Source organism: Meles meles, chromosome 1, assembly GCF_922984935.1.
Source record: "Meles meles chromosome 1, mMelMel3.1 paternal haplotype, whole genome shotgun sequence".
Lineage (NCBI taxonomy): Eukaryota > Metazoa > Chordata > Mammalia > Carnivora > Mustelidae > Meles > Meles meles.
In genome coordinates, this window is record NC_060066.1 from 109,862,822 (window position 1) to 109,889,061 (window position 26,240).

The window sequence follows — 26,240 nt, forward strand, 5'->3', positions numbered from 1 at the left end:
ATGTTCGCCTCCTGATAATGCTGGGTAGCTTTCTTTACTCTTGCATACATTTAGTTGCAGCCTTTTTATTTATTTATTTATTTATTTATTTATTTTAGTGGGGGAAGGGCAGAGGGAGAGGGAGAGAGAGACTCTCAAGTAGGCTCTATGCCCTGCATGGGGTTTGATTTCACAACCCTGAGATCATGACCGGAGCCAAAATCAAGAATCGGATGCTTAAGCTTAATCGATTGAGCCACGCTGGTGCCCCTCCTGCAGCTTTTTTTTTTTTAAAAGATTTTATTTATTTATTTATTTGACAGCGAGCGAGAGAGATCACAAGTAGGCAGAGAGGCAGGCAGAGAGAGAAAGAGAGAGGGAAGCAGGCTCCCTGCCGAGCAGAGAGCCCGATGTGGGACTCGATCCCAGGACCCCTGAGATCATGACCTGAGCCGAAGGCAGCAGCTTAACCCACTGAGCCACCCAGGCGCCCCGCCCCCCCTGCAGCTTTTTGAATAAAGATGTGGCCCAGTGTCTGAGGAGACTCCCCATTCTTACAGTTCTAGGGCACCCCTTCCTCTTTGAAACTGACGACAACAGTGGGTGTTCTGGTTCTTGTGTCCCTCCTCTGCCCACAGAAGATGACATATGCATTTATCCACAAGCATCAACAGCTCTCATCAAAGCAGAGAGCTATCCTAGAGGAGAAGAACCTGCTAGTCTGGGCCAGCTGGAAGACTACAAAAGGGAAAGGTACTAGTCTCTGAGACTAAATGAAAACACAAGCCCAATTCCAAACCCTGTAACCATCCCAGGAGTGGTCCCTAGGAAGCCAGCTGTAGTCTCATTTGCTCTCCACAGAGAGCAGGATTTTTGTCATCTTTTTTGTCCACAGGATTTTTATCATCCCATCCAGACAGAAGTCTTGATGGAGCTCAGGTGCCTGGGTGGCTCAGTTGGTTGAGCAATGGCCTTCAGGTCAGGTCATGATCCTGGAGTCCCAGGATCAAGAACCCCATTGGGCTCCCTGCTTAGAGGGGAGTCTGCTTCTCCCTCTGACCTTCTCCCTTCTCATGTTCTCTTTCTCTCAAATAAATAAATAAAATCTTAAAATATATATATATATACACACATATATATATATAGAGAGAGGCACCTGGGTGGCTCAGTGGCTTAAGCCTCTGCCTTCGGTTCAGGTCATGATCTCAGGGTCCTGGGATTGAGCCCCACATCAGGCTCTCTGCTCAGTGGGGAGCCTGCTTCCCCCCCCTCTCTGCCTGCCTCTTTGCCTACTTGAGATCTCTCTCTCTGTCAAATAAATAAATAAAATATTTAAAAAATATATGTATATATATAAAACTTGCTGGAGCTCACTGTCACAAACATTCCCACTCCCTTTCTTCTCTGCTGCTCAGAGGGTCGATACTGGTACTTGGAGCAGAAAGTTGCAACTTCCTTCAATCAACAAACTGTTTAGGTATAAAATTTCTTTAATCAAAAAGGACTTCTCTTCCTTCAACACAAATGCACACATTAAAAGTAAAAAAAAAATAGGTAACAGAGACATATATTTACACAAATCAGAAACCACAGTTTCAAGTCCTGGATTAGGGGTTGAGAGAATGGACATCAGGAGCAACGGGAGGATGGCTTCTCTGCTGCTCTAGATGTCCCACAGTCATCTCTCTGGCCATGGTGGATAGACTAGGACCAGATCGGGTACAGCCCCAGTCTGGTGGCAGAGTTACTGGCAAATGGCGGCAATGAGGTCCATCTCCAGAGAGTTTCTTAGGATCACCAGGGATGACAGGAGACACTGTAGTGGGTGGAAGTGGAGTGGCTGGGGCAGAGTGGGTGAAGGGCTGCACTCCATGCTGGACAAAAAGGATGACACCAATGCTGGCTCCAGTGCCTAAAGGACCATGGCTAAAGGAAATGGTACCTGGGGAACTGAGTGGGGGGTTGCAAATTGGAGTGGTGTGGATCCAAGTCAGGTGCATAGTTGGCCATTCAGTGAGATGCCAAGGCTGCTTTGGTTTCAACAGTAGATGTCCTAGCTGTGTCTGGTCCGTCTTTTCCATGGGAGGTGCAAGAGAGGAAGCAGTTGAGGAACTGTGGTGGCTTGGAAAATGCTAGAAAGGGGAGACAAGAAGAAGAAAAAAATATGTGAGAGAGGTTTCAGATTAACTCCACTTGGTTGCTTAAAACTTTTCTTTCCCTGGGGACTCTGTTTGCAATGGAAACATACCTCGTTTTATGCAACAGCTCATTTTCTGCGAGGCAATGGTTAAAAGTTTTAATAACCTAATTATACTTTCATTTACTGAACCAATACTTGAAGGCTTGTTATGTACCACACACTATATCAGGCACTGGACATTTAGACAGGCAAAATAAAACAAACAGTCCCATAGGTTCTCACTGTTTATAAAATAATTCGTTTTGGAGCTTCTTTCTTAAAAGTCTATTTTTAGTTGGAATCATCATTCACTAATTTCTGTATTTTAAATTTTAATTTCCCTTTGTTGAGTTTCTTAAATGTAAATTAATATGCAGGCAACATCCTCCTGCTTATTTTTTAAAAAGATTTTATTTATTTATTTGACAGAGACACAGTGGGAGAGGGAACACAAGCTGGGGGAGTGGGAGAGGGAAAAGCAGGCTCCCCACTGAGCTGGGAGCCCAATGTGGGGCTCGGGGTTACTGGCTCGATCCCAGAATCCTGGGATCATGACCTGAGCCGAAGGCAGACGCTTAATGACTGAGCTACCCAGGCGCCCCTGCTTATTTTTAACTGAGTTATTCCCGCAGCAATAATAACTAAGCTTAATAGAATACAAGAAGGGGGGCACCTGGGTGGCTCAGTGGGTTAAAGCCTCTGCCTTCGGCTCAGGTCATGATCTCAGGGTCTTGGGATTGAGCCCCACATTCGGCTCTCTGCTCAGCGGGGAGCCTGCTTCCCCCTCTCTCTCTGCCTGCCTCTCTGACTACTTGCGATCTCTGTCTGTCAAATAAATAAATAAAATTAAAAAAATAGAATACAAGAAGGACTGTCCATTATCTATAGGATTCCTGTCATTCGAGGAGATAATAAATATCCTATTATTTGAAGCCACAAAAAAAAACAGGTCACTTCCACACAGGTCCTTCTGTGCACGCATGACAGCCCTCCTCCCCTCCCAGTGATATACTTGTTATGCCCAGTCTTTGAAGCCCATCCTTCCAGAGGATTTGGTACAAAGATACTTGGGTAGGAGTAAAAAGAGGGAGAAGGAAAGAGTTTTAGAGCAACAGAGAAGGAAGGATTTGTAGAGAAAAGCTAAGGACTCTTCCTGCATGACTCATTTGGCCGGGTGAAAAGCCTTCCGTATCTATGCAGAAAGCAGATAAGCTGCAACATGAAGGATAGGGTTAAACTTCATGGAGTTCTTTGTGGTGATCAGAACAAAACAGAACAAAAACCATACAGGAATCAAGACAATGTAGGAAGGTGAGGCATTCCCTCCCCTGAAAAGAAACCTGTTGGAAAAGAGGAAAAGACTCAAGAGAAAACAGAAGAAGGAACCCATTTCTGCAGGTACACTTTGTTTCCTTATTTCCCCACCTCCCCCTCAGTTTTATAAGTTCTCACCTTGGTCAACTGATGCCTGCTATTACTCGATGATGACTTCTGGGCAGCTATATGAGGAAACCAAGTCTTTAACATCCCTTCTACCTGTAGCAAGGTTCCTAGGTAACGTTCCCTGTGAAAAAGACATTTCTTTAAAAAGCCATTAAGTGTGAAAAAGCAACAAGACAGGATTATAGATATCTTCTTTTTTTATGAAGTACCGAGGAAAGAACCAGGGGAACTTACCCCATCTGTGGCTTCTGCAAAACACCTACAATACGCTGGATTCTATCCATTGCCACACTCTGCTGGAAACTGCTCAATCCTGGGGTCAGGGAGAAAGACACCAAGGGTTGAAATTCAAGAATTTCGTCAGGTAAAGGAAGGACAAGAACAGGGTTAGAATAAATGCACCTAAAGAAATTAAATCACAGATGCAGAAAGGTAATAATGTAGCCATGAAGATTTAAGAAAAATAAACATTTAGAACATTGAGTGAAAGAGATGAACCTAGCCCAGATAATTGCAACTAATTAGATAATTACCTCTCTCAAATCGACCCATCTTCAGCCCATTCAGTAGGTCTGTGAGAGGGCGAATGAATCCTTGAAGCTCTTTACACTGTAGGAAAACAGGACAAAGGCTGTGAGAGGACTGAGAACTGCCCATACAGTACTGTTCCTCCCCACCTCCAAATCTGGGAATCAACACTGTCTTCATAGAACTTACAATCTGGGTGCTAAGCCATTCCAGTATTGTCTCCTTTCCCCTGCTTTCTCTTACCTTCTGAGCAAAAAGCAGGTCTCCTTCTGTGGTACAACACTGGATGTTTATGTTGGTCTGTAATTCACCATCTCTTGATCTTTTGACCCCAGATCCTGCCACAGGAGAGGCCAAGCCCCGCTGTTCCAAGTGAGATACTGTATGTTGGTTGCTGGAAACCTTGGACCGTTGTCTGCAGCGGATAGGACCAGGGTTGGGCCGAGAACCTCCCCTTTGCCCAAGAGGGTCGGACCTGGGGTCATGGGTCCCCTTGTCCTCCCCCTCACTATCGGAGGGGAGGCCAAAGTCACTGTTCACTGGGGAGGTGGAAAAAGAGGAAGACAGGGAGTAGGAAGAACAGGAAGAAACGCTAGCTGGAGAATCCATAGGTTCAGAAGCAGGGGCTGGAGAGCAACTCCCGGAGTACCCAAAGATCGGAACCTGCAACTGAAGAGCAAAGCGAGGGAGTTTGTAACCATAACCTGGAAATTAGGAAATGGATTGGGAGACTGGGGTGTACTGTGTGGGAACGTAATACTTCTTCTCTCCTCCCCAGCATTACATGTCTCAGAGACAATAGAAAAAGTCATCTCCTCCTCCTGCCCGCCCCCCCCCTCAGTTAAGAACCTGGACTGCCCCTCGGGCCTCCGCAGAACAGTTTCTCAGTATGATACAGACTGTTCTTCCCTCCCCTCTGTTCAGAATAAATTAACTGACTTGACACCATCCCCTGACAGTTGTTCGCCGGGTCTGTTCTCAGCCTGACCCTGCAGTGAGAGCTACTGGAGAGCCCTAAATCCCCGGTAACCCACCCAGCCGTAGGGACGAGTGACTCCGTAGGGACCACTCCCCACAGGACCCTCACGCCTCTTCCCAATCTTTCTGATCCGGATCTCTGAGCCGGGACCCTCTACAGTCGCGTCTGCCACGTGATGCTATCCTTCCCAATACCAAGATCTGCTTTCGGTCCCAAAACCTACTCCCTCCGGGTCTGATCCTCTCGCGCGGATCGCTTCCTTATCCTGCACGCCTCCTCACCTGTACCGGTCCGCTTAGCCCAGGCGGTCTCCTGATCCTTCTCTAACTGCGGGTCTCCCGGGCCCACCTCCGCCTCTCTCCCACTGGGTCCCGCCCCTTCTCTCCCCCCCATCCCCGACACGTGCGGCTGGGCACGTGCCTTCCCCCTGCGTACACATACCTGGCACCCTCATTGGCAGTCTAGCCGGTGGCACGTGACTCTTGTTACTGAAGTTCACATTCCATTTGCTACAGTCTACAGGGGCTCGGCCAATAGAGACCCAGGTAGATGACGATTGGCTGGAAGGGAAGAATTCCGTGCCCCGCCCCTACATGCGGCTAGCGAACAGGACCGGGTGATGAGAAAAGGAGGAGGACGGGAATAGAGTGGAAAAGGGCGGAGCCCGTGGCGTTAAATAGGATGATGGTGGGCAGAAGACGTGCGGTTGGAGTGTGCAGACTGGTTGTGAGATCTGCGGCTCGCGTGTTGCGATTTGGGACTCCGGGCTCCTCCTCGGTAGCAGCGCCCCCCCCCCCCCCGCAACCCCCTTCCCTTCTGAGCGCCTCATCTCACGAGGGCAGCACGTGGAAGCCATCAGCGACTTGAGTCTGCAACGTGTAGTGAAAGAATGGATGTATCCCACCGTGTATCCTCTCCCCCTCTGGGCCGCGCGGCCCTCGTGACTCTCGGGTTTCTGCTTCACCCTCTCTGCCTCCTCCTTCTACAAGTTGGGTGCCTCCTGCCCTGCTGGGTGAGGAGGGTGGGGACTGCCGCCGAGAACACCGCGTCCTCTCGCGCACTCCCACTGGGGCGGCTCCTCCGGCCCTTTCCTTACATAACCCGCCACGCACGTTACCAGCTCAGATGCCAGCCAGCCACGACTCTAGAGGTCAAAGCCGAACTCGGTTGTTCCTGACTTTTCTATCCGGACTCCTTCAGCCCCTGCGCCCTGAATTCTGTGACTCCTAGCGCAGGGAACGGAGTATGGGTAGGTCCCTGATATCCTAGATCATACCTTTGTCCAGCTTCATTTCCTTTATTTGTCCCCTGGAGAAGATTCGAAAGGCTTGGAAGGAGGGAAGGTGGCGAGTCCGGAGGTGACAGAGTCAGGAATTTACTATTCAGTGCCCCTTGCAGTACTCAAAGTACAGCGCGGCGAAGGAGAGGCTCAGGGACCGAGGGTTGATTGAGGTTGTGGCACCGAAGAGACCGCAAGGGGGCAGCACAGTTCTGATTAGGGTCTCGAGGACAGAGTTAAAGTATGTCCCTGCCTGCCCTAATTAAGCACTGGAAAAGGCACATTGTTGGGGGTTGGGGGTGTAAGTGGAGGAGGGTGTGAATTTTTAACATCTATTCTAAGTAGTTTTTAATATTTTACATATGTTTAACAATGTGCTTATTTTATAAAAAGAAAAAAGTGTTCTACATAAGCCTCAACTCTCTTTCCCCAAATACACTGTCTGAACACCATGTGTAATAAAATATTAGAATTAGATGAAATTAACTGTCTGTTGGTGCTCTTCTCCATTCTTCACATTTCAGGTTTATTCACAGTCCTACTATTCCCTCCAATTCTACTGCCACCTAACTCCCTTTCTAATCTACCCTTTCACCCCATATCCTGGTACTCTCTTTAGCCTTGTGAGATTAGAACAGACCCTTATGAAGGAGTAGACAGAAACCAGATTATTTCATTTATTTATCTTCCAATTTCCTCTCCCCAAATCCCCATCAAAAGAGTTGGAGCAGCCTTCTTTCTCCTAAAAAAGCAAAGAAAAAGGGAAACATACGGGGCTCAGGAGGCTCAGGAAGCCCTTCGTTCCCCACCCCCCCGACCTCTATGAAAACTCCCTAGATTTCATATTCTGGGCTAGATTTCCCTCATCTCCTGGAAGATATGTCCCCTCCCCTCCTCACTCCTTCCTCTGGTAAATCTCTTCACCCATAGTTATTTAGAATCCCAATTTTAAATCCCTTTCCTATAGTACAGGCTTCTCTTCCTTCCTTCTTGCCTCCACCATCTCTCCTCTACTTTAGGGAACGAACCACCACCCTTCTGCCTCTGAACTTTGCCTCTTGACTCTGCCAGGTTGTAGGGCACCTCCCACTATGCCCTCTGGCAGCTGCCATATCTTAAACTACCTCGTGGCTGGAACAAGCTTTAATTCCTCAAGGAAATCTGGAGAGGTTTCTTCTGTTTCACCTGCTTCTGCTGTAGGAGGTCCTGAAGAAGTTCTCCCAGTTCAGAAAAAGTAATGACTCTCGTTTGAAAAGTCTTTGCCTCAACATCTCCTAAACCTCTTTAAAATTAGAAAAGAGTTTTCTAAATGGGACCTCTTGTCCTTCAAGCAGCAGAGAATTGATTGACCAGGCTGGAAACACTAGCCAGAGATATTTGTAAAAAATTACTTCATGGACTCCCCGAAGGCCAGTGGCTGCACTCTCACCTTCTACATGAAATACATCCCCCACTGAACGAGGGCCCAGGACAGGAGGAGGGGAACACGACTCTGCAGACTGGATACAGCATCGTTCAGATCTGGACTCTGCTAAAATACAGACATTCCCCCACGGTAGGCAAGTGTCATCCTTCCTACCATCCCTCCTCCCCCTCTGGAAGGATAGCCATCTCTTTATACCAACCTCAGTGTTTCTTTCTTCTGAGCTTAGAGAAAGATCCAGTTCTCCTCCCCATAACTATGAGGAGTCCTTTCCTCTGTGCCTTTCAGCCTCCTGAGCATACCAGGGAGGGTCAGCTCCATTCAACAATGTGTATTTTTTTATGTTATGTGCATGACACTATGCTTAGTCACTGCGCTAGCGGCTACAGCGGGGATATAAGTGTGATTAAGACCTTGTTCCTTTCTTCAGAGAGTTTACAATCTAAATGGAGCCTACTATATACCTTAAAATATTTCCTTGTCCTTTTCATCAATCACCAACTTTCCATTCCTACTGATTCCTCCCATCTGTGTTCAACTATATTCAGGCTACGCTTTGATCCTCTTGCCCTTTCTGGCTGTTGCTTCTCTTTTTTCATTACCAGATTTCTCAAATAATTGGTCTCTATTCTCCCTTAACCTTCTTCACAAGGTACTCCTTCTCTAACTCCACAAAAACCTAACTTTTGCTTAACCACTCTAAAACTTCTTTCTTTGGAGCTACCAATGACCTCCTTTTCTTTGGCCTCTTGGTTGCTTTTTATTGATTATATTAAACTTTATCTTCTAGATTCTATAATACAGCCTTGGCTCTCTGCCTACCTCTTCAATCAGTTCTTCTCCATTTTCTTGGTTGATTCCTCTTCCTCCTGCTAACTACAGGCATGGTCATTGGCCTTTGGTCTTCTGGGTACTGGCTCTATTGAGCTTGTCTACTTTCGTAACTCTGACTTTGCACTTAGAACTGTAGCTCTGATGTAGGTCAGCTACCTTTAGGACACCCTCAAAGGGTTGTCACCATAAATTCAGCTTGGCCAATACCTAATTTATAACTTCAGTCCTAAACCATTCTGACCTTTCACAGTTTCCCTTTTGGTTAGTCATTTTCCCAGACATGCATATTTGAACTTGTAAGCTATTTCAACTCTCTCCTCATTTATTGCTCATTGCATTTTCTTCAAAATATTTATTTTTCTCCTCTCCATTCAAAATGCTATTTCCCTAGTCCAAGCCTTTAATGGATTGTTTCCAGAATGATGTAAATCTCATGCATCTCTCTCCACTCCACTGCATCCTGCATATTAGAAATAGTTCTTCTAAAATACCACTTTCACTGTATCTTTACCACACTGAAGAACTTATTAGACTCCCATTGCTTTTAAGTCCAGACTTCAGCCTGACATTTCAGATTGTCTTGTGATTCAGCCCTATTGCTTTCCCTATGTGAAATTACCAAGCAAATATTAGGAGACTTGTAAAGGTTAATTTTTAAAAAAATGTCCCACTGTTCCTTCCCATACACCTTCTCCTTCAATCATACCTATCCACCAAACATGCTGTATTCTATCCCCTCACCAATGTAGCTCTTCCATCTGCCATTCTTCCTTCGAATTGTTTTCCTACTTTCATAACTTACTGCCACTCAAAAGCTTACCTATTCTTCAAAGTATATCTCACCTTCTAAGATTCTTCGAGGCAACTCCAGTGTATTCTGATTTCTGTCCTTCCACTGACTAAAACACTTGCCTATGTCAGATGCTCTCAGGTATATATGTAATTGAACATGGTTATGAACCTTTTCATTTTGTCCTAAATGTTTTGTAAATGTGAATTGAATTTTATAAATACTTTATCAAAAACATCATAGATTTCCTTTCCATCATCAGCAGAATCCTTCACAGTGGGTGGTCATAGGTTACATACACATTTAAGTACTATTGAACTGAAATTTAACTGCACCAAATCTTTCCAGTTTTCTGAATACAGGGTTAGTATTAAATTTCAATGAAGGGGGCCCTGGGTGGCTCAGTCAGTTAAGTGCCCAGCTCTTGGTTTCTGCACAGATCATGATCCCAGGGTCCTGAGATTGAGAGCCCCATGTCTGCTCCACACTCAGCAGGGAATCTGCTTGAGGATTCTCTCATCCCTGCTTCCCCTGGCGCGCGCGCGCGTGCGCACACACACACACACACTCTCTCTCTCTCTCTCTCTCTCTCTCTCTTAAATAAATAAATAAATAAATCTTTAAAAAAAAAAGGCAACTAAACAAAATCTCAGCGAGAGTTATGATGGCCAAGCTGAGCTAGACACCTGCATTGCTCTATTAGTTATTTGGTTCCTTCTTCCACCAAAGCCTATTATTTCAGCCCTCCCACTGTTCTCTATCACCAGCCCTGGGATCCGCCACTGGCCGCCCCCCGCCCCAGCCCCCCCCCCCCGCCCGACCCCGCCCTGCCATCCCCAACCTACTTACTGGTTCCGTTGTCATTGGTTTCACTGTTTCCGGCTTCTGAGTGTCTGCACCTTCTGTTTCATGACTAATGGTAGTCTCTGCTGCTTCCCTTACCTCCTTATCCAACCTGTTCTGCCCTCAGTAGGATCAAGAAACACAGAGTTATCATTGCTTTCATCCAACATCCTCAGAGTTTTTCTGTTTAGACTCCTTCTCTCCTGCACCCCCATCCCCCAAAACTTAAGCTCAGGGTCCTCCCTACTTTACGTTTGCATGGATTATGTACTCTATCCCAACACCAATTCCCCAGAGTCAAGGAGTGCCCCTCCCTCTCAATGTCTGAGATTTCACTAACTTATTTGCATTCCTGCTAATCATTTATATTTAGACATTGCCCACTTCTTTTTTTAACTGTTAACTATCCTGACCATCTTAGATGTAGAGGTCGCTCACCAGTCTGTCCTCAGATTCAAACATGGAGTAATCAACAGTGAAATTTGCACCGAAGTCATCTGGGGTGGAGAAAAAAATCAGTAATGACAAATGAAAAAGGTAGCAGTAGGTCAAGAAATGGAAGGAGGAAGAAACTGCTCAGAATACTTTAACTTGCTCAAGTTGCAAAATTTACTGGTGTAATCTAATTCTAATGAACTTGAATGTTAAAAATGTTTTTGAATGTATCTGCATTTATGTTTTTGACCTGGTATTGAAAATAATTTATAAATTTGAAAATCTTCAAATTGTTTCAGCCAGTTTCCAAAGAATTGAAAATCACTAGCTTGAGAAATAACATTATGAGGCTTGATAGGGGCTTTGCTCATAGCCTAATTTCTCTTTGATCTAGTTGTTCCCATTGCAAAGAGAAAGGCAAAGTCTCAGAATTAAATATCCCCAAAACCTCTGTGCATCTTGCTATAGCTCAGAGCCTTATACATACTCACCATAATTGGGGGTGACTGTGTAATAATAGACCACCTGATAATAATCATCCTCTTCCAGTCCTTCTTCATCCTCATATTCTTGTCCTATGGGGACAAGGACTAAAAGTCAGGGAGCATCTGGAACTCCTTAGCAACAGAAGGACACCAGAAGGTGACCTCAGCTCTATCAATTTCTTTTCTCTCTGCCTCCCCCTCCAAGGGTCTTACTATCTCACTGCCGCTAAACCCTTCTCAGTCTCTGGGGCTCCATATCTATGATGAGGGCTGTTACTCCATGCCCTTTCAATTTAGGAACTCCTAGAGAGAAAACAGATCCCTTCACATTCTGTAAACCCAAAATGAGAGCTAAAGCTAAAAAAGGTAGGAAGCAGAGGTGCCAGCAAAGAAGAACTCCAAATCGCCTCCCCAGTATTCTGCACACCGTACTGGATTTGTGAGAGCCCTCCTTCTCTTCTTGGTGTGTCTCACACATAACACAAACACACATCCTTAGGCTTTTGGACTTGGGTTTTAGTTCCGGATTCACTGCTAACTAGCAGAACAATCCTGAAGAAGTCACTTAACATCCGCTCTCTTTAAATGAGTCAGCTGGACTAAATGACCCATCTGCATTAGTTTTTCTTCCTTCCCAGGACTAAAATATGTGGCTTTGTCATGATTAGATCAGGACTCCAGGCCTCCAACTACAGATTTCCCTAAGCTCCTTGAATGCTCTCCCCGAACCCCAGGCAATGACACACGAATCTGGAGGAAAAGGAAACAATGAGAGTACCTGGCAGCCTGGGAACAAAGGAGGGAAGGAGCCAAGCTACTTTTGGGACTCTCTCCCGGAGGGAAGCCAGTTCTCCACTACCCTAAATGCCACCCCCCATTTCTGTTCCCTTACTAATATAACGGTTTTTCTCCAGCCCTCTCAGAAAGAAGATACCCCGGCTTCTCTCACCAGTTTCAGACTGCCCCACCTTCCAGAAGCCCACTTCTCTCCTCCACCCTCTCTGGAGTCTCTCTCCACCTTACTCAACCTGGTGATGGAGAGCTAAGGTCACTCTTGTTAGGACCTCCAAGTATCTGGGGCTCCATCCGCATCAGCTGTCTCTTCTTTGACAGGACTCTGCTTTCCTCCCCTTTTCCTGGCTCTATGTTCCAGATCCCTCCCCCTCCCCCCAACTGGACTCTGGCACAGATGGGTGTTATCACTCTCCATCAAATTGCGCCTCTCACCCTCTCCTCATTTTTCTTTTCTCCCACCCCACTTATGCTAGAAGACCTGGTCCAAGAGCCCCGGGAGAGAAGTGAACTTACCTAGGATAAGTTGCACAGCAAGGATGGCTACGAAGAGGACATCCATTCTGGATTCTGCACTATTGTTGTGAAAGTAAAAAAGGAAATTACAGAGTTTCTCACCAAACTTAGCCCGCCTTCTGCCCTCCTCCAACGCTGCAGCAACTCTTCTCCCAGGGGGTTGAATTCCCCACCCACTTGCTGACGGACTAGATCCTCAGTTGTGACTGGTCAGCCAGATCTGCCCCGATTAAGAGAGGCAAAGTGGGTTTTGAGGTGAATGGGTGCACTGAATTCCCCTGCCCTAGATTAGATCCATTCAGGACTCCCCAGGTGGCCACCACCAAGACATGCTAACAAACAAGCAAAAAACCAAACCAAAACAAAAAACCTCAGCTGGCCTAGGAACTTCCTGTCTCCCCTCCTCTCCTTCCCTCCTCAGTCCTCACAACAAGATCCCCCTCCTTCTCACTGTCCCTGACTTACCATCACCAAGCAGACTTGAGGCTTATGCACAGTCTCTCTTCACAGGCAAAATGTTGTGAGGAAGGGATAAGCTTTTTTTCTGGACTGAAAAAAATTCCCTCTCCTCTGCCTATTTTGGATTATGAAGTACACGAGCAATATCAACATCATTGTCTGATACTCAAAGCACTTACTGCATTACTTCTGATAAAAATCTCTTAGCCAAGGCTAGTTATTTCCTCTCTAGTGAGTACTGACCTCATTTCATTTCTTTCTCTACTTTCTGGATACAGGATGGAAGAAGGGAGGAAACAGCCTCTTTTCCTGTATAGATGCCCCTGTCCTTCTCCCACTTTCAGTCACTTGGTATGCTCCCTTCATTCCAGCCCACAGGGAAAGAAGATATCTCACTGTTTTCTCTGCTTTTATATTTCCCCTTTTCATTTCATTCAACTCAGAAACATTTAGTAACGTATATGCTAGGCCTGGTCTGATAGGCAATGCAGGGTCTACTGGCAAGGGATGAGAGTCGTTATTTTTTTAAGAGGAAGTTGATAAGTTTCTTTTCAACATCTACTAAGAGCCAGGTGCTATGAGGGTCTCTGTGGAACCACCTGTGGACAAGACAGGTTTAGGTGCCTGCTCTCATCGGTCAGAAGGTGCTGTGGTAATAGCTCAAAGGAGAGGTAAGAAGAGTTGTCTCACTCCTATCTCTTCCCCTGCCTCAGCCTGTTAGGCTCAGAAGCAAGACATACTGGAGTTTTGAGCACTGGCCAGGATATTTCCATCCTCTCAGCCTTTTGGGGGAAGGATTTGCTTGATTATGATGTTTTCCATGTAAATCTACACAACCTATTCCTTTAGCTCCTTTTAAGAATTTCCTGGAAAAAAATGTAAAATGCTTATGTGGATGTACCCATATGCATGAAGTCATAAGTCATTTCTAGGAAGGAAAGGAAGCCTTGTTCTCTTTGAACAATTTCTGGGGTTTTTTAGTACTTTGATAGTCTCTCAAAAACAATTTTCCAGATGTCCTCACTTTCCCATCCTGGTACTCTTTTACCTAAATATCCTTCCTAAAGGCCCATCCAAATGCCCCATCCAAATGAGGTTACAATACCCTCTTCTCCTACTTTAATTTTCTCTCACTGTGATACACACAGCCACTGTGCCTTCCGCCAGCCTAAGGAAAAGACACCAATGAGGTTCATTTTCAGAAAATAAATGGAGGAAGTGTGACCTAAAAGGAACTGTGTGACTTGGCTGGTGTGTGTGTACGTGTATGTGTGTGTGATTTTCCTTCAACCCCCATAGCTCGAATTGCTTTTTTACAAACAGTCTTAACTTTGAATCTTAACACCAAAGCCCAAGTAACCTCCTTCCTAACATTGCTTCCCAGGCTGCTATTCTTCTGATTCACTGATCATGACAGATGAAGGCTTCATTAGCGGTATAACCACTGAATTGCACGTTTCCTATACTAGCCTGTTAAAAGAATCTTACTTTTAAGTCTAACCTTCATCTCTTAGGCAGTAGCTCTAGCCCATTTCCTCTCATTCAAGTAAGAACAATACCCGTCCCTATCTCCCTGCACCCTCTATCCTGTGCTTCTTTGTATTTGTCCTTTAGGTTCCAACAGGATCTTCCCCCCACCCCCCGCCACCCCTGCAGCTTTCACGAAGACGTAGAATTGCTACCACTCTTCCACAAAATAACTAAAGGAAGCCGCAGGCAAGGCCCATCGGGACCCAGGAACCCAGGCCCGTCCCAACCCACTCTCTTCTTTGACCGGCTCGAGCCACTCCCAGAACGCCTGTCGAAGGCTCAGTAGAGCAGAAGGACTACAACTCCCAGCAGGTAGTACTGCCCCGCCCCCGCAGCTCCGCCCCCGCCGAGTCTCCATTGGCCTTCGGTGGGTGGGAATTGGATGGGAGGTGGCCATGGGGCTGCGGCAGGGGTTTGTTCCCTCTTCGGCTTCCGTAGAGGAAGTCGCGCGGACCTGTATCTGGGGTTACGGTGTCCCCCCCCTCCCCTTCCCCGGGGTCCGGGGGTGACATTGCACCGCGCCCCTCACGGGGTCGCGTCGCCACCCCAAGCGGACTCCCCAGCTGGCGTCCTGCCCCCATCCACCCCTCTTGGCCAGGCTTTCCACTCCGCCCCAGCTGCCCAGCCATGGGGGCCGCAGTGTTTTTCGGATGCACTTTCGTCGCTTTCGGCCCGGCCTTTGCGCTTTTCTTGATCACTGTGGCTGGGGACCCTCTTCGCGTCATCATCCTGGTGGCGGGGTGAGTAGGGGGTCGACGAGACGCGGGAGGGCGCCAGAGAGAGAGAGAGAGAGAGAGATCCGGAAGGGGCTGGGCAAGCTTGGGAGCCTGAGTTGGGGGAGACAAGTCGGAGGTGAAGATTGGAAAGCGTCGAGTCAGGGGTGTAGATGATTTGCCCTTTCCCGCAGTTGGTTTCCGCTTTCCAGGGATCGTACAGATTCCTCCTATACTCTGCCCGGCGACGTCAGAGGAGGCCCAAGGCCAAGACTCGTGAGGGGGGTGTGCTGACCTCCGGCGGCCTACGGGAGGATCCAGGAATGGATACCTCTCGCTACTGCGCGCGTACATTCTGGCTTTCATCGCTCTGAAGACTCATTAATCAGATTTCTGTCCCTTCCCTTGCGTCCAGATCCCTACATGACTCCCTCGGTGGAGACACCGATCTCCTCCCAGTCTCCCTGACCATCCGGAAGTCTAACTTCCACTTTCCATGCTGCAGCCTTGATTGGTTCCTCTCCTTGATTTCTCTGACTCTCCCTACCCTGACCTGTCTGATTGCCCTTGTCTTTCCTCAGGGCATTTTTCTGGCTGGTCTCCTTGCTCTTGGCCTCTGTGGTCTGGTTCATCTTGGTCCATGTGACCGACCGGTCAGATGCCCGGCTCCAGTATGGCCTCCTGATTTTTGGTGCTGCGGTCTCCGTCCTTCTACAGGAGGTGTTCCGCTTTGCCTACTACAAGCTGCTTAAGTAAGAAGATGGGATGGTTCGGAGGGGAGAAGGGCAGAGGACTGCACTATGAGAAGTGGGGCAAAATGCTGGGTGGTGGGTTTGGAAGAGGAGACACTAAGGGAGGACGTTAGAGGGAAAGGAGCATTCCTGCCCTCCCTCATATTTCCCCAATCCCACCCCACCCCGCCCCATCCCAGGAAGGCAGATGAGGGGTTAGCATCGCTGAGTGAGGACGGAAGATCACCCATCTCCATCCGCCAGATGGCCTATGGTGAGCCAAGGGAGAGGGACTGGAGGAGGGAGTTGGACACCCCCCCCCCCCCCCCCCCCCCCCCCGGGGAAGTAAAAAACATCCACGTGTTCTAAGTGGCTGCTGCTTTTCCTTCATACCTGACTTCCAAGGAGAGGTGGTCTGGAGGGGAGAGTGGGTGTGGGGGAATTGCCACTGGGAATGGGGCGGGATCACTGGTGATCAGGTTATAGAGATCTGTAACATTGATGAGACCCTCCTTCCCCCCAGTTTCTGGTCTTTCCTTCGGTATCATCAGTGGTGTCTTCTCTGTTATCAATATTTTGGCTGATGCACTTGGGCCAGGTGTGGTTGGCATCCATGGAGACTCACCCTATTACTTCCTGACTTCAGGTAAGGTCTGCTTTCTGGCTTGCCTTCCTGCCCTATCCATCCCTGGCCTTGATCTGGTTTATTAGCCTTCGCTGGGAGACCTCTTTGGCTCAACATCTCAGGAGGCTGGGAGAAGATGAGGGATGTAGCTCATCCCCATCTCCCTCCCTGCAGCCTTTCTGACAGCAGCCATTATCCTGCTCCATACCTTTTGGGGAGTTGTGTTCTTTGATGCCTGTGAGAGGAGACGGTACTGGGCTTTGGGCCTGGTGGTTGGGAGTCACCTACTGACATCAGGACTGGTGAGTTGGGGAGACCGGGCCGAGTTAGAGAGAAAAACTTTAATGGTGAGTGGGATGGAGGGGAGATAGATTCTCACTTCTTAACATTTTAAAATGTACCTGGAGAGGCAGCAGAAAGATAAGTGTCTAGAGGTCTCTCACCTCAGCATCAGTCATATAACCTGCTCTGGGGATGCTCTGGGAGGAGTTTGAATGGGTTAGTCCGGCTGTAATACAAATGGCTGAGAGGAGCAGGAGGGTCAGAAACCTCTGGGGTAGCTGAAAATCAAAAGTCCTCTTAAACCACAAGATGTTGCTGCCCTGAAGAGAAGGATGGGGGAGGGGTGAGGGGTGGGGAGGGTTTGAGTGAGCCACCTGGGGTGGGGGGGGATTTGAGTGAGCCACCTGGCATGGGGGGAGGTTTGGGTCAAAGGCACGAAGAATCTGGGGATTAGGCAGAGGGAGAAACTAACTTCTTTTCTACTCTTACCCTATCCTAGACATTCCTGAACCCCTGGTACGAGGCTAGCCTGCTGCCCATCTATGCAGTCACTGTTTCCATGGGGCTTTGGGCCTTCATCACAGCTGGAGGTTCTCTCCGAAGTATCCAGCGCAGCCTCTCGTGTAAGGACTGACTACCTGGACTGATCGCCTGACAGATCCCACCTGCCTTCCCACTGCCCATGACTGAGCCCAGCCCTAGCCCGGTTCCATTGCCCACCATTCTCTGTCTCCTCGTGGGTCCATCCCACCACCTTCAGGGTTTTGCTTTGTCCACTCGTCACCTTTAGTCTCTAGGCTTCACCAGGAGCAGCCTGGGTTCAGCCAGTCAGTGACTGGTGGGTTTGAATCTGTACTTATCCCCACCTTTTGGGGACCCCCCTTGTTGTCCAGGACTCCCCATGTGTCAGTGCTCTGCTCTCGCCCTGCGCAAGACTCACCCCCCTTCCCCTCTGCAGGCCGCCGGCAGGAGGACAGTCGGGTGATGGTGTATTCTGCCCTGCGCATCCCACCCGAGGACTGAGGGAACGTGGGGGGGACCCCTAGGCCTGGGGTGCCCTCCTGATCTCCTCGCCCTGTATTTCTCCATCTCCAGTCCTGGACAGTGCAGGTTGCCAAGAAAAGGGACCTAGCTTAGCCATTGCTGTGGAGATGAAATTAATGGAGGCTCAAGGGTAGATGAGCTCTCAGTTTCCCAGTACCTCCTCCCCAGACTGGGCATCTTGGTCTTTTTCTCAGGTCTGAGGGGAACCATTTTTGGTGTGATAAAGACCCAAACTGCCTTTTTTCTCTCTTTCTTTCTTTCTTTCTTTCTTTCTTTCTTTCTTTCTTTCTTTCTTTCTTTTTTTCTTCTTTTTTTTGAGTGGGGGAGGGAAGAGGAGTGTTGGAATTCTTCTAACCTCCTTGAACTATATTTTTCCTCCCCAAATCGCTCCTCATGGTGGGGCTTATATCTCTCCACCTTTCCCCTTTGTCCCAGGCCTTGGGGGAAAGGAAGGAAGTGCATGTTTGGGGAAACTGGTATTACTGGAACTAATGTTTTAACCTCCTTGACCACCAGCATCCCTCCCCTCCCCAAGGTGAAGTGGAGGGTGCTGCGGTGAGCTGGCTCACTCCAGAGCTGCAGTGCCACTGGAGAAGTCAGACTACCATGACATCACAGGGAAGGAGGACAGATTTTTTTCTAGTTTTTAATTGGGGGATGGGAAGGGGGGTGGGGAGGTTTTCTATAAACTGTACCATTTTCTGCTGAGGATGGCATATCGCATCCTTTTAATCAAGGTGATTGTGATTTTGACTAATAAAAAGGACTTTATAATTGTGGGGGAACTTGGCTTTTAAGGGAGGGGATAACATGTTAATCGAGACCTCTGCCCTCCCACATCTCTTGTTCAACCTCCTTCCTTATCTGGCAACCTCTGATTCCCTCCAGCATAGCTTTGGTATGAGGACAGAAATCTGGGCTGGCACTCTCACATGTCAGGAACTTTGGGTTAAGTATTTTCCAGAGGTAGATCTCCCCTTGCAGGACTGGGGTAAAAAGAGTCATTTACCTATGCTTCTTTTCCCCTGTCCTTTGCCAACCTCTGCCACCTGAGGGATTAAGGAACTCCTCCACTCTCAAGAGCCCCAAAGGAAGACCAGAGGTGGGATTAGAAACTTTCATTTCCAGATATATTGAGCAAAAAAATATATATATATAACCTTAACAGCAGCAACTCTTTCCTAAGGGGAGGGCCTGCCCTATATCTAGGGAAAAAGACATAAAGGTAAGGGGGTGGAGGACTTTGGGAGCTACATCCCCAACTTCCTCCGCAGCTAAACACAGTTTGCTATCTGCATTGTCAACACAGGGTTGCCCTGATCTGTACATTTCGAGAGGTCGAACGTTCTGCTTTTAGTCCACAAACCAGAGCTTGTCTGTGCCTCTCTGTAGGGGCTGTCTGGAGGAAGGGGGTGTCTCTGCCCACTACTCTTACAGTATTTTCTAACCAGTTCCTGCACCTCATTTTAGAAGCTCTCTGATTGGCACAAGGGGAAGGCATCCATGATGTTGGCAACGGGGTGGGGGGCGAGTGTGGGTGGGGGGCATCTATGCCTCTGTGGCTGGTGCTGAGGTGAAGACCACGCTTTTCCGGTTTCCCAGCCTCTTCTTCCTGGAAGGGGGAATGGTTCATGGAAATTACTGGTGTCCTAGATGAAACAGATTACAGATAGAATAGAGTGCTTTTCAGTAGAAAAGAAAGGACGGAAGGAATGGAAAATAGGACCTCACCGGATCTTCCTAGCGATGAAATAAACAGCCAGTAGAAGGCAAAGACAGCCAGCCAAGATTCCTACTCCTAGACTCAGTATTTCGCCTGGGAGAGACAAACACGGAAGGTGTCATCCTAAGAGTGACAAAGATACTGAGACTTTGCCTCGCTCACTGTGGTGCGCCCCCCCCCCCCCAGCCCCCACCTGGTTCAGGGTGCCTTACCTGTGGTATAGGAGGATTGCACTGTAAGGGAAGAAGATGTGGGTCAGTGGGACTTGAGCTCCCCATTCCAGCTGGGAGCAGCACACTGTACCTCCATGCTGGGGGAGATCATCACTTGGCACTCAAGGGACTGGTGGTTGTCCTAGTCCTAGCAAGTCCTAGAAACCCCTTCCCCTTTCAGCCTTTCTTTTCTTCCCAGGGGGGGTCCCTAGTTCCTGTTGCCTTCCCCCAATTTCCCATCTCCTTTTCTAAGCCTAGTGCAGTCACCTTGGATGAAAGAAGCAGAGACTGTTCGCTGATTGAGAGGCTGGGGGGCTCGGTAGTTCTGTACCAAGAGCTTAGAGGGCTCCTCTTCCGTGGAAAACAACGTCTCCTGAAGCTCTTTCAGCTGAGGAGTAGAAGGGTGGGTTGAGGGGAGAATTGTCACTTTGTGAAGCGGGAAAGGGTCTGAGGTTATGTCCCTGCTGCCTCACCTCTCCACGACTCACCTGTTCCACCGAAATCTGAGCCCTTTGATTGAAGACTGTCCACAGCACACTCTGATAGCAGGGGGGTGTGGTGAGCGAGCCGTTGTAGCGAAAGAACTGGTCCCGCCGTGGGGGGAGCAGCTCTCCCACGTTGAAGGGAGGCACCGTAGTCTTCTGATCTGGAGGAGAACAGACTGGGACTCCTCTTCCCCTCACTGTACCCCAGCTTACCTAGATAGAGCTCCCAGAAGCAAAACCCCCAGCCCCTAACTCATTGTCATCCTAGGCCTCATAGGCCTTTTTGGGCAAGTACCCCTGAGGTCCAATCTCACAGGCTCACCTTTATGCCTAATTTCATGCAAGTGACTCAGAATGTGTTCATAAACTGGATTCTTGGTCTCACCCACCTGGAAAGGGAGAGAGTTTGGAATGAGTCTCCGTTTGAAGTATGATGTTCACATATAGGATAAATTGACAGAGTGGGTTGCTGACTAGCCTAGGGAGGGAGAGCAGCAATAGACATGTGGAGAATAGGACTGAAGGGTGTAGAGATTGGAGGGAAACATGGGAGGGTCTGGGGGGCCACTGACCTCAATGAGGATGCCCAAGACAGCCAGGCCCTGGGGCTTTGGAGCAGCCTCACTCAAGCTGTCATAGGAATCAGAATCATAATGTACAATGTGGAGCTGAGGGAGGGGAGAGGGAACTAAATCATTTAATGTTTCTCCATTACCCCTTCCCAAAGGCTTTGACCCTAGCCACTACCACCACCTCCAGAGTGCCCTAAACCTGTCCCAAGAAGGTTGGCCTTATTCTCCAAGTATGACTTTCCCCAGTTTCCAGAAATTCTTACTTTCTCTGGCACCAACCATGCCCGTCGCTATGTCCCAGTCCACGCTTTGCTCCCCGGTACCTCAGCAGCTGTGGCTTCACTGTTGATCTGGTGCTCTGATCCACCCAGTGATCCTGTCTTGCCCCAGTGCAGATGGAGCTGGGCAGCTACATATTTTCGGGGAAGTCCCTCCAGATACATGGTAGAGGGTAGAGAGAGTTGCACTGTGATGACAAGAGAGCAAGCTAGGGTTGGTGGAGGAGTGTGGAGACATTCCTACCCCTCTGATGCCACTGTTCCTTGGGAGACTCCGGCCATTCTTTTCTACCTTCATTCCCCAGTGGCACCCAGTCCTTCCCACCACAGCTTTCCTAGCATATCTTTCCCTTTCTCAGTGAGGATCAAGTTGATGTTATGATGCTAAATCCACCCTGATTGTAGACATTCACTCCCCACCTTTGGCTTTCGTACATCTCCCGATTTGTAGATAAAGCCTGAGAATTTAGAAGTTAGGCAAATGCTTCTTTTCCCTAACTCCTAAGATTGGAACTGGAGTTTATCCCTCTGTGGAGCCTGGGCTTTTTACCTGTGTGGCCATTATTGTGCAGGTCCAAAGGCTCAGTGCCAGGCTGGTCATATCCATGGGGCTGCAGGGGACGTAATTCAGGATCGAAAGTCACACTGTTTGTCTGGATATTGATGGGGGATTGGGCATTGCTTCCACATTCAGGGTAAGAGGCTGGCCAGTGGTCTTGACCATGTGGGCCTGGTGGAGATTACCATGGTCATTTGTCCTGCCCTCCAAGCCCCAGCCACCCTTCAGGAACTCCCTCCCACCCCAACCTCTGGCGAAGACCCCAGGTGTAGGGCTATGTGAGGAAGGGGTCCCTGGTGGACTTGATGTGGCAGCACCCTTCACCTTCCCTGAGACAGTGATGATTTCCCTGCTTTTCTGATAGGTAAGAGTAGTGGCTTTTACTTACCTGTGGTTTGGGGACAAGAAAGTTGAATGAAAGGAAAAGGGGATGGATAGAAAACCTGCCTGCCTGGAAAGGTGAGACTAGAGCCGAAGCAGGAAAGCCGGGGAAATAAAATGATCCTAGAATGATTCTTGGGGGCCCCCCTAGCAAGTGGCCTGGGGATTCCGTTCCCAATGCTGACTCCCCACCATTCATTTTTCGCTCTCACACAGGGTTTTGCATTGACTCTAGAATTTGCTTATTAGTCAGAAATTCAAAGGAATTGAGTCCGCCTCCGTCAGGGTCACCAACTATACTGCCAGCCTCTTGGACAGACCTCAGGTTCTGTCTCAATTCCAGATTAAGTAGGATCTCTGAGGGCAGAAAAAGAGCCAGGAAGTGGTGGATGGGCAGCTAAGATCAGTGTTCCTTTCCCGACCTGGTTTCCTCTCCATTCCAGATCCCTCATCCCCCCACACACTGACTGAGGATATCACTGGCCTTTCTGCTGAATCCGGAGGTGTGGGATTTGACAGAACCGGGTCTAGGAGTCATATATGTAAAAGGTAGGGCCTGGAGGTCTGGGGGAGGGAGGAGCTGGGTCGGAAGCTAAAGGCAACTCCCCACCCACTCGAAAGAAGTCTTCCCGGCAGGTGAAGAGGTCCCAGTGCGAAAGGGGTAGCGGAAGGCCCTGGGTTCTGCTCTCACCCTCGTATGTCCAGTGTTGACCTGCAAGGCAGAGAGAGTGGGGTGGCTGCCAGCCCTCTCCCTCCCGCGGACACTGCGCCGCCCCACCTCCCTCTCTTCTTTCCGCACCATCCTCCCAGAGCACTTCTCGAAAGAAGCCCTGAAACCGGACACCTCGGCGGAAAGGTCGGGGGCCCTATTTAAAATCACCAGTCCCGCGGCGAGGGAGCGTGCTGAGCAGAGAGGGGAGGAGAAAGGAATAGGTAGAGCCCGGAGACTAAAATTAACCCGGACCCAAAAGTGCAGCTTGCCCTGCCCCCACTTTGCTCCCGCCGGAGCCAAGCCAGTCGGACACTTAGAAGATTAGGGTGAGGTGAGGGTGTGGACAGAGGATTTGGAGGAGAGGGACTAGAACGGGGGAGTGGGAGGGGAGGAAGGTTGTGTGCGGGGGAGGGGGCGTGAGGGGGGCGGAGGACGGATGCTGCTCCCCAGGGAAGAAGAGCCGTTATTCATTGGGTTTGAAGCACCTCGTCCGGGCGTGAGGCGAGGCCCTTGGCTGTGAATTAACATTCAAGTTCTTTGGGTCCTAGGAGCTCTAAAGGAAACTTTGCACATTACCAGGAGCCTCTGCTCTCTAGATCCCCAGATGGCTAGGGAAGGTGGGAGTCGGGGCAGGGTCCGCCCCACGTTGAGGGTGGTGGTGGGTGGGCACCGGCAGCCAGGCTGGCAGACACAGGGTGAAAGTGAGGCATTGTGTGCGGAACAGAGAGCTGCCAACTGGGTCACATGCCAGGCTCCCGTGCAGTCCTATCTCAGGCCGAAAGCCTGAGGTGGGGGCGGGGGGGGGGGGGTCTTCTGGTCCAGTCTCATCCAGGGCCAAAGGACTTCAGCGGGAAAAGGAAGGCCTTCCCGCAGGTTTTCTGTTATTCCCATTCTAGTTCAAATTCAAGCTCCGGGAAAAAAACATCCTAAATTCCTTCCGATCTCTCTCTTACTCCCTCAAATTCCTCAGACTTCTGAGATATCCTTGATCTCATCCTTGGCTCTTTTCTCACCCATCCCTTGGTTCAGACAACTCTGAAAGGCAGCCCAAGGGGCAGGGCTGGAGGCAGCCTCTCCCTCACCAGCTCCGTGGGACTCTCAGTCAACTTGAATTCTCTGTTCACTCTAGTGCAGGCTCACAGCCTTGCCTTTCCCCTCCCGCCAAATCCTCAACCTGCTGATTCTTCACCTCTTCCTCTTCTTTCCCTGGTTTTTTCTTTTCCCTCAGATGTACTTTCCAACTCTCCATTTGGCTGGCCTCCTCACTCCTTCATCCCCCCTGCAGTCCCCTTCTGCTCTCCAGGCCCTTGCCCTCACTGCTCCTCCAAGGGATCTTAATTACACACCTACTGTGTACCGCTACTGTGCTAGGCATAGTTAACACAAAAATGAGGGGGTAGGGGCCCTGGGGACTCTCTTGGGAGCACTGAGGCCTGTTCTCCTTATCTCCTGGGAGCTTTTTTTTTTTTTCCATTTTATTTATTTTTTCAGCGTAACAGTATTCATTCTTTTTGCACAACACCCAGTGCTCCAGGCAAAACGTGCCCTCCCCATTACCCACCACCTGTTCCCCCAACCTCCCACCCCTGACCCTTCAAAACCCTCTGGTTGTTTTTCAGAGTCCATAGTCTCTTATGGTTCGCCTCCCCTTCCAAATTTTTTTTTAATAAACATATAATGTATTTTTATCCCCAGGGGTACAGGTCTGTGAATCGCCAGGTTTACACACTTCACAGCACTCACGATAGCACTTACCCTCCCCAATGTCCATAGCCCCCTCCCCCTCTCCCAATCCCACCTCCCCCCAGCAACCCCCAGTTTGTTTTGTGAGATTAAGAGTGATTTATGGTTTGTCACTCCTGGGAGCTTTTGAAAATCCTTTGTAAGCAGTAAAGGGCCCAACAATGTTGACTATTATTGCTACTGCTTTCAGGGAGAGACTGGGAAGGCAGTCACTCCATAGAATCAAGCGTGGACATTGGCCATGAGGTTCATGAGTGGGGATCGGGGTCTGAGTTAGTCAGGAGGCACAGGGGGATGCCCCCCACCCCCATCAGTCCTCTCGATTTTTTTACTCCCTACCTCCTTGGCTCCCTTAGTTGAGGGAGGTCGGAAATAAAGAAGGTCCAGGAGGGTTGCCTGGGACTAGGGCAGTGCAGGAAAGAGTGCGGAGAGAATCTGTTGCTTGCAAGGAGATTCCTGCAGTGTGTGTCCACATCCTGTTCCCCAGCTAGCTCCCCAACCCTCCCCCATCCCCACAAACAGCAAGGCTGGGTAGGCAAAGGGGAAAGAAGGAAAGTGCTCTTCTCCCTGCTCCTCTCTCTTCTCCCACATCCCTGAGTCCTTTATTATTCAAGCTCCTAGTCTTCCTTTTATATCTCTCCCCCTCCCTCCTCCTCCCCCACTTCCCCCCTCCATTAAGTAAACCTGGGAGCATATGGACATCAGCACAGACAGACACACAGATATCCAGATGTACCTACCCCCTTCGGCAGCCAGGATCCAAATCACCTCCAGCAGGAGAGTGAAGAACAACATGGTATCCCCGGAAGAAGCAGGTACTGGGAGTTTGAGGACTAGAGGGCTAGGGTTGGCCAAGAAACAGTCGGGGTGGGGGGGGGGAAGAGGGAGAGAGAGAGGGAGAGAGAAAGGGGGGGGACGACAGAGCGGGAAAGAGTGAGAGAGGAGTTTCTTGGAGCTGAGCTGATTGTATTTATCTCTTTTTCTCTAGCTTTCTCTGTGTCTCTGTGGGCTTCCACAGAATTTGGGATTTGCTTTTCAGGATAGCATAGGGTTTGGGGTCCCTGAGACAAATGTCTCGCTTCCTCTCTCTCTTATTTAATCTACCTCTACAGTCTTCACTCCACTTGCTGGCCGGTGACTTCACAATTGCCTCCCGCTTTTAAGGTGGCTCTGGATGAGTGTACGTGGTGGTGGTGGGGTGCTGCCTGGGTTGCTGGCGAACAGCTCCTTAAATAGCCTATTAGGCATGCGGAGCTGGAGCATGCAGCCGGTTCACGGGGAGCCCTGGCCCTGGCTCAGGAGCGCAGCTGGGGTTTAGCTCTTCCTTCCTCTGCTCTTCTCATGGGCACTGGCTAGGTGGGTGTCCCCAGACTAGCGGGCCTGGGGCATGGAAGGAGGGCTTGGGGGGTCCAATCCAGGCCCCTGAGGAGGACACTGTGCTCTCATTCCCAGTCTGTCTGGCTTTTCGGAGGAACAACTCCTCTGGTTGGCCTGGGGCAGAGGGCGAGCTGCCCAAGAATGGGAAGAGTCCAGAGTTCTGAGATAGGAGTTGGAGACCCAGGGTGCAGGTGAAGGGTAGGAAGTCCAGGGCTAAAACCCAGCTTGTGGAAAATAAAGAAGAGAAGTGAAGCAAGAGAACTTGTTTGGAGTGATCACTTAATGCGCCTGTCACCACCCCCTTCCCAC

The 26,240-nt window shown here is 49.2% G+C and overlaps 4 protein-coding genes across 12 annotated transcripts; 1 reads left to right on the forward strand and 3 right to left on the reverse strand.

Moving 5' to 3' along the window:
* Window positions 1-1,489: 1,489 nt before the first annotated feature.
* CIART (circadian associated repressor of transcription) lies at window positions 1,490-5,688 on the reverse strand. Of its 2 annotated transcripts, none has more exons than XM_046005795.1 (6): window positions 5,550-5,688; window positions 4,373-4,798; window positions 4,135-4,210; window positions 3,836-3,914; window positions 3,611-3,722; window positions 1,490-2,111 (listed from the first exon to the last, which is right to left on the reverse strand). In XM_046005795.1, exons 2-6 carry the CDS (start codon window positions 4,736-4,738, stop codon window positions 1,587-1,589), a joined length of 1,158 nt encoding a protein of 385 aa, XP_045861751.1. In that variant the 5' UTR covers window positions 4,739-4,798; window positions 5,550-5,688; the 3' UTR covers window positions 1,490-1,586. The 2 variants fall into 2 exon arrangements, with proteins under 2 accessions (XP_045861751.1, XP_045861761.1); XM_046005805.1 differs by lacking the exon at window positions 5,550-5,688 and adding an exon at window positions 5,390-5,471.
* Window positions 5,689-6,231: 543 nt separating this feature from the next.
* On the forward strand, window positions 6,232-18,668 carry APH1A (aph-1 homolog A, gamma-secretase subunit). 3 transcript variants are annotated; one of them, XM_046005869.1, is made up of 10 exons: window positions 7,919-7,942; window positions 12,469-12,578; window positions 14,579-14,806; window positions 15,093-15,234; window positions 15,789-15,959; window positions 16,139-16,212; window positions 16,462-16,584; window positions 16,738-16,865; window positions 17,345-17,468; window positions 17,804-18,668. In XM_046005869.1, the coding sequence occupies exons 4-10, from the start codon at window positions 15,122-15,124 to the stop codon at window positions 17,866-17,868; spliced, it is 798 nt and encodes a 265-aa protein (XP_045861825.1). In that variant the 5' UTR covers window positions 7,919-7,942; window positions 12,469-12,578; window positions 14,579-14,806; window positions 15,093-15,121; the 3' UTR covers window positions 17,869-18,668. The 3 variants fall into 3 exon arrangements, with proteins under 3 accessions (XP_045861835.1, XP_045861825.1, XP_045861818.1); XM_046005879.1 differs by lacking the exons at window positions 7,919-7,942; window positions 12,469-12,578 and adding an exon at window positions 6,232-6,357; XM_046005862.1 differs by lacking the exon at window positions 7,919-7,942 and having other exon boundaries at window positions 12,466-12,578.
* C1H1orf54 (chromosome 1 C1orf54 homolog) lies at window positions 7,090-12,629 on the reverse strand. 2 transcript variants are annotated; one of them, XM_046005901.1, is made up of 6 exons: window positions 12,506-12,629; window positions 11,204-11,287; window positions 10,716-10,774; window positions 10,284-10,394; window positions 7,817-7,915; window positions 7,090-7,129 (listed from the first exon to the last, which is right to left on the reverse strand). In XM_046005901.1, the coding sequence occupies exons 1-5, from the start codon at window positions 12,549-12,551 to the stop codon at window positions 7,820-7,822; spliced, it is 396 nt and encodes a 131-aa protein (XP_045861857.1). In that variant the 5' UTR covers window positions 12,552-12,629; the 3' UTR covers window positions 7,090-7,129; window positions 7,817-7,819. The 2 variants fall into 2 exon arrangements, with proteins under 2 accessions (XP_045861857.1, XP_045861848.1); XM_046005892.1 differs by having other exon boundaries at window positions 7,096-7,129; window positions 7,817-7,918.
* CA14 (carbonic anhydrase 14) lies at window positions 18,565-26,056 on the reverse strand. 5 transcript variants are annotated; one of them, XM_046005826.1, is made up of 12 exons: window positions 25,659-26,056; window positions 25,295-25,395; window positions 22,791-22,811; window positions 21,710-21,889; window positions 21,205-21,347; window positions 20,882-20,977; window positions 20,632-20,698; window positions 20,313-20,470; window positions 20,092-20,212; window positions 19,825-19,845; window positions 19,621-19,705; window positions 18,565-19,501 (listed from the first exon to the last, which is right to left on the reverse strand). In XM_046005826.1, the coding sequence occupies exons 2-12, from the start codon at window positions 25,347-25,349 to the stop codon at window positions 19,438-19,440; spliced, it is 1,011 nt and encodes a 336-aa protein (XP_045861782.1). In that variant the 5' UTR covers window positions 25,350-25,395; window positions 25,659-26,056; the 3' UTR covers window positions 18,565-19,437. The 5 variants fall into 5 exon arrangements, with proteins under 5 accessions (XP_045861782.1, XP_045861773.1, XP_045861797.1 ...); XM_046005817.1 differs by having other exon boundaries at window positions 25,295-26,056; XM_046005841.1 differs by having other exon boundaries at window positions 21,710-21,770; window positions 22,714-22,811; window positions 25,295-26,056.
* Between the last annotated feature and the right edge of the window lie 184 nt (window positions 26,057-26,240).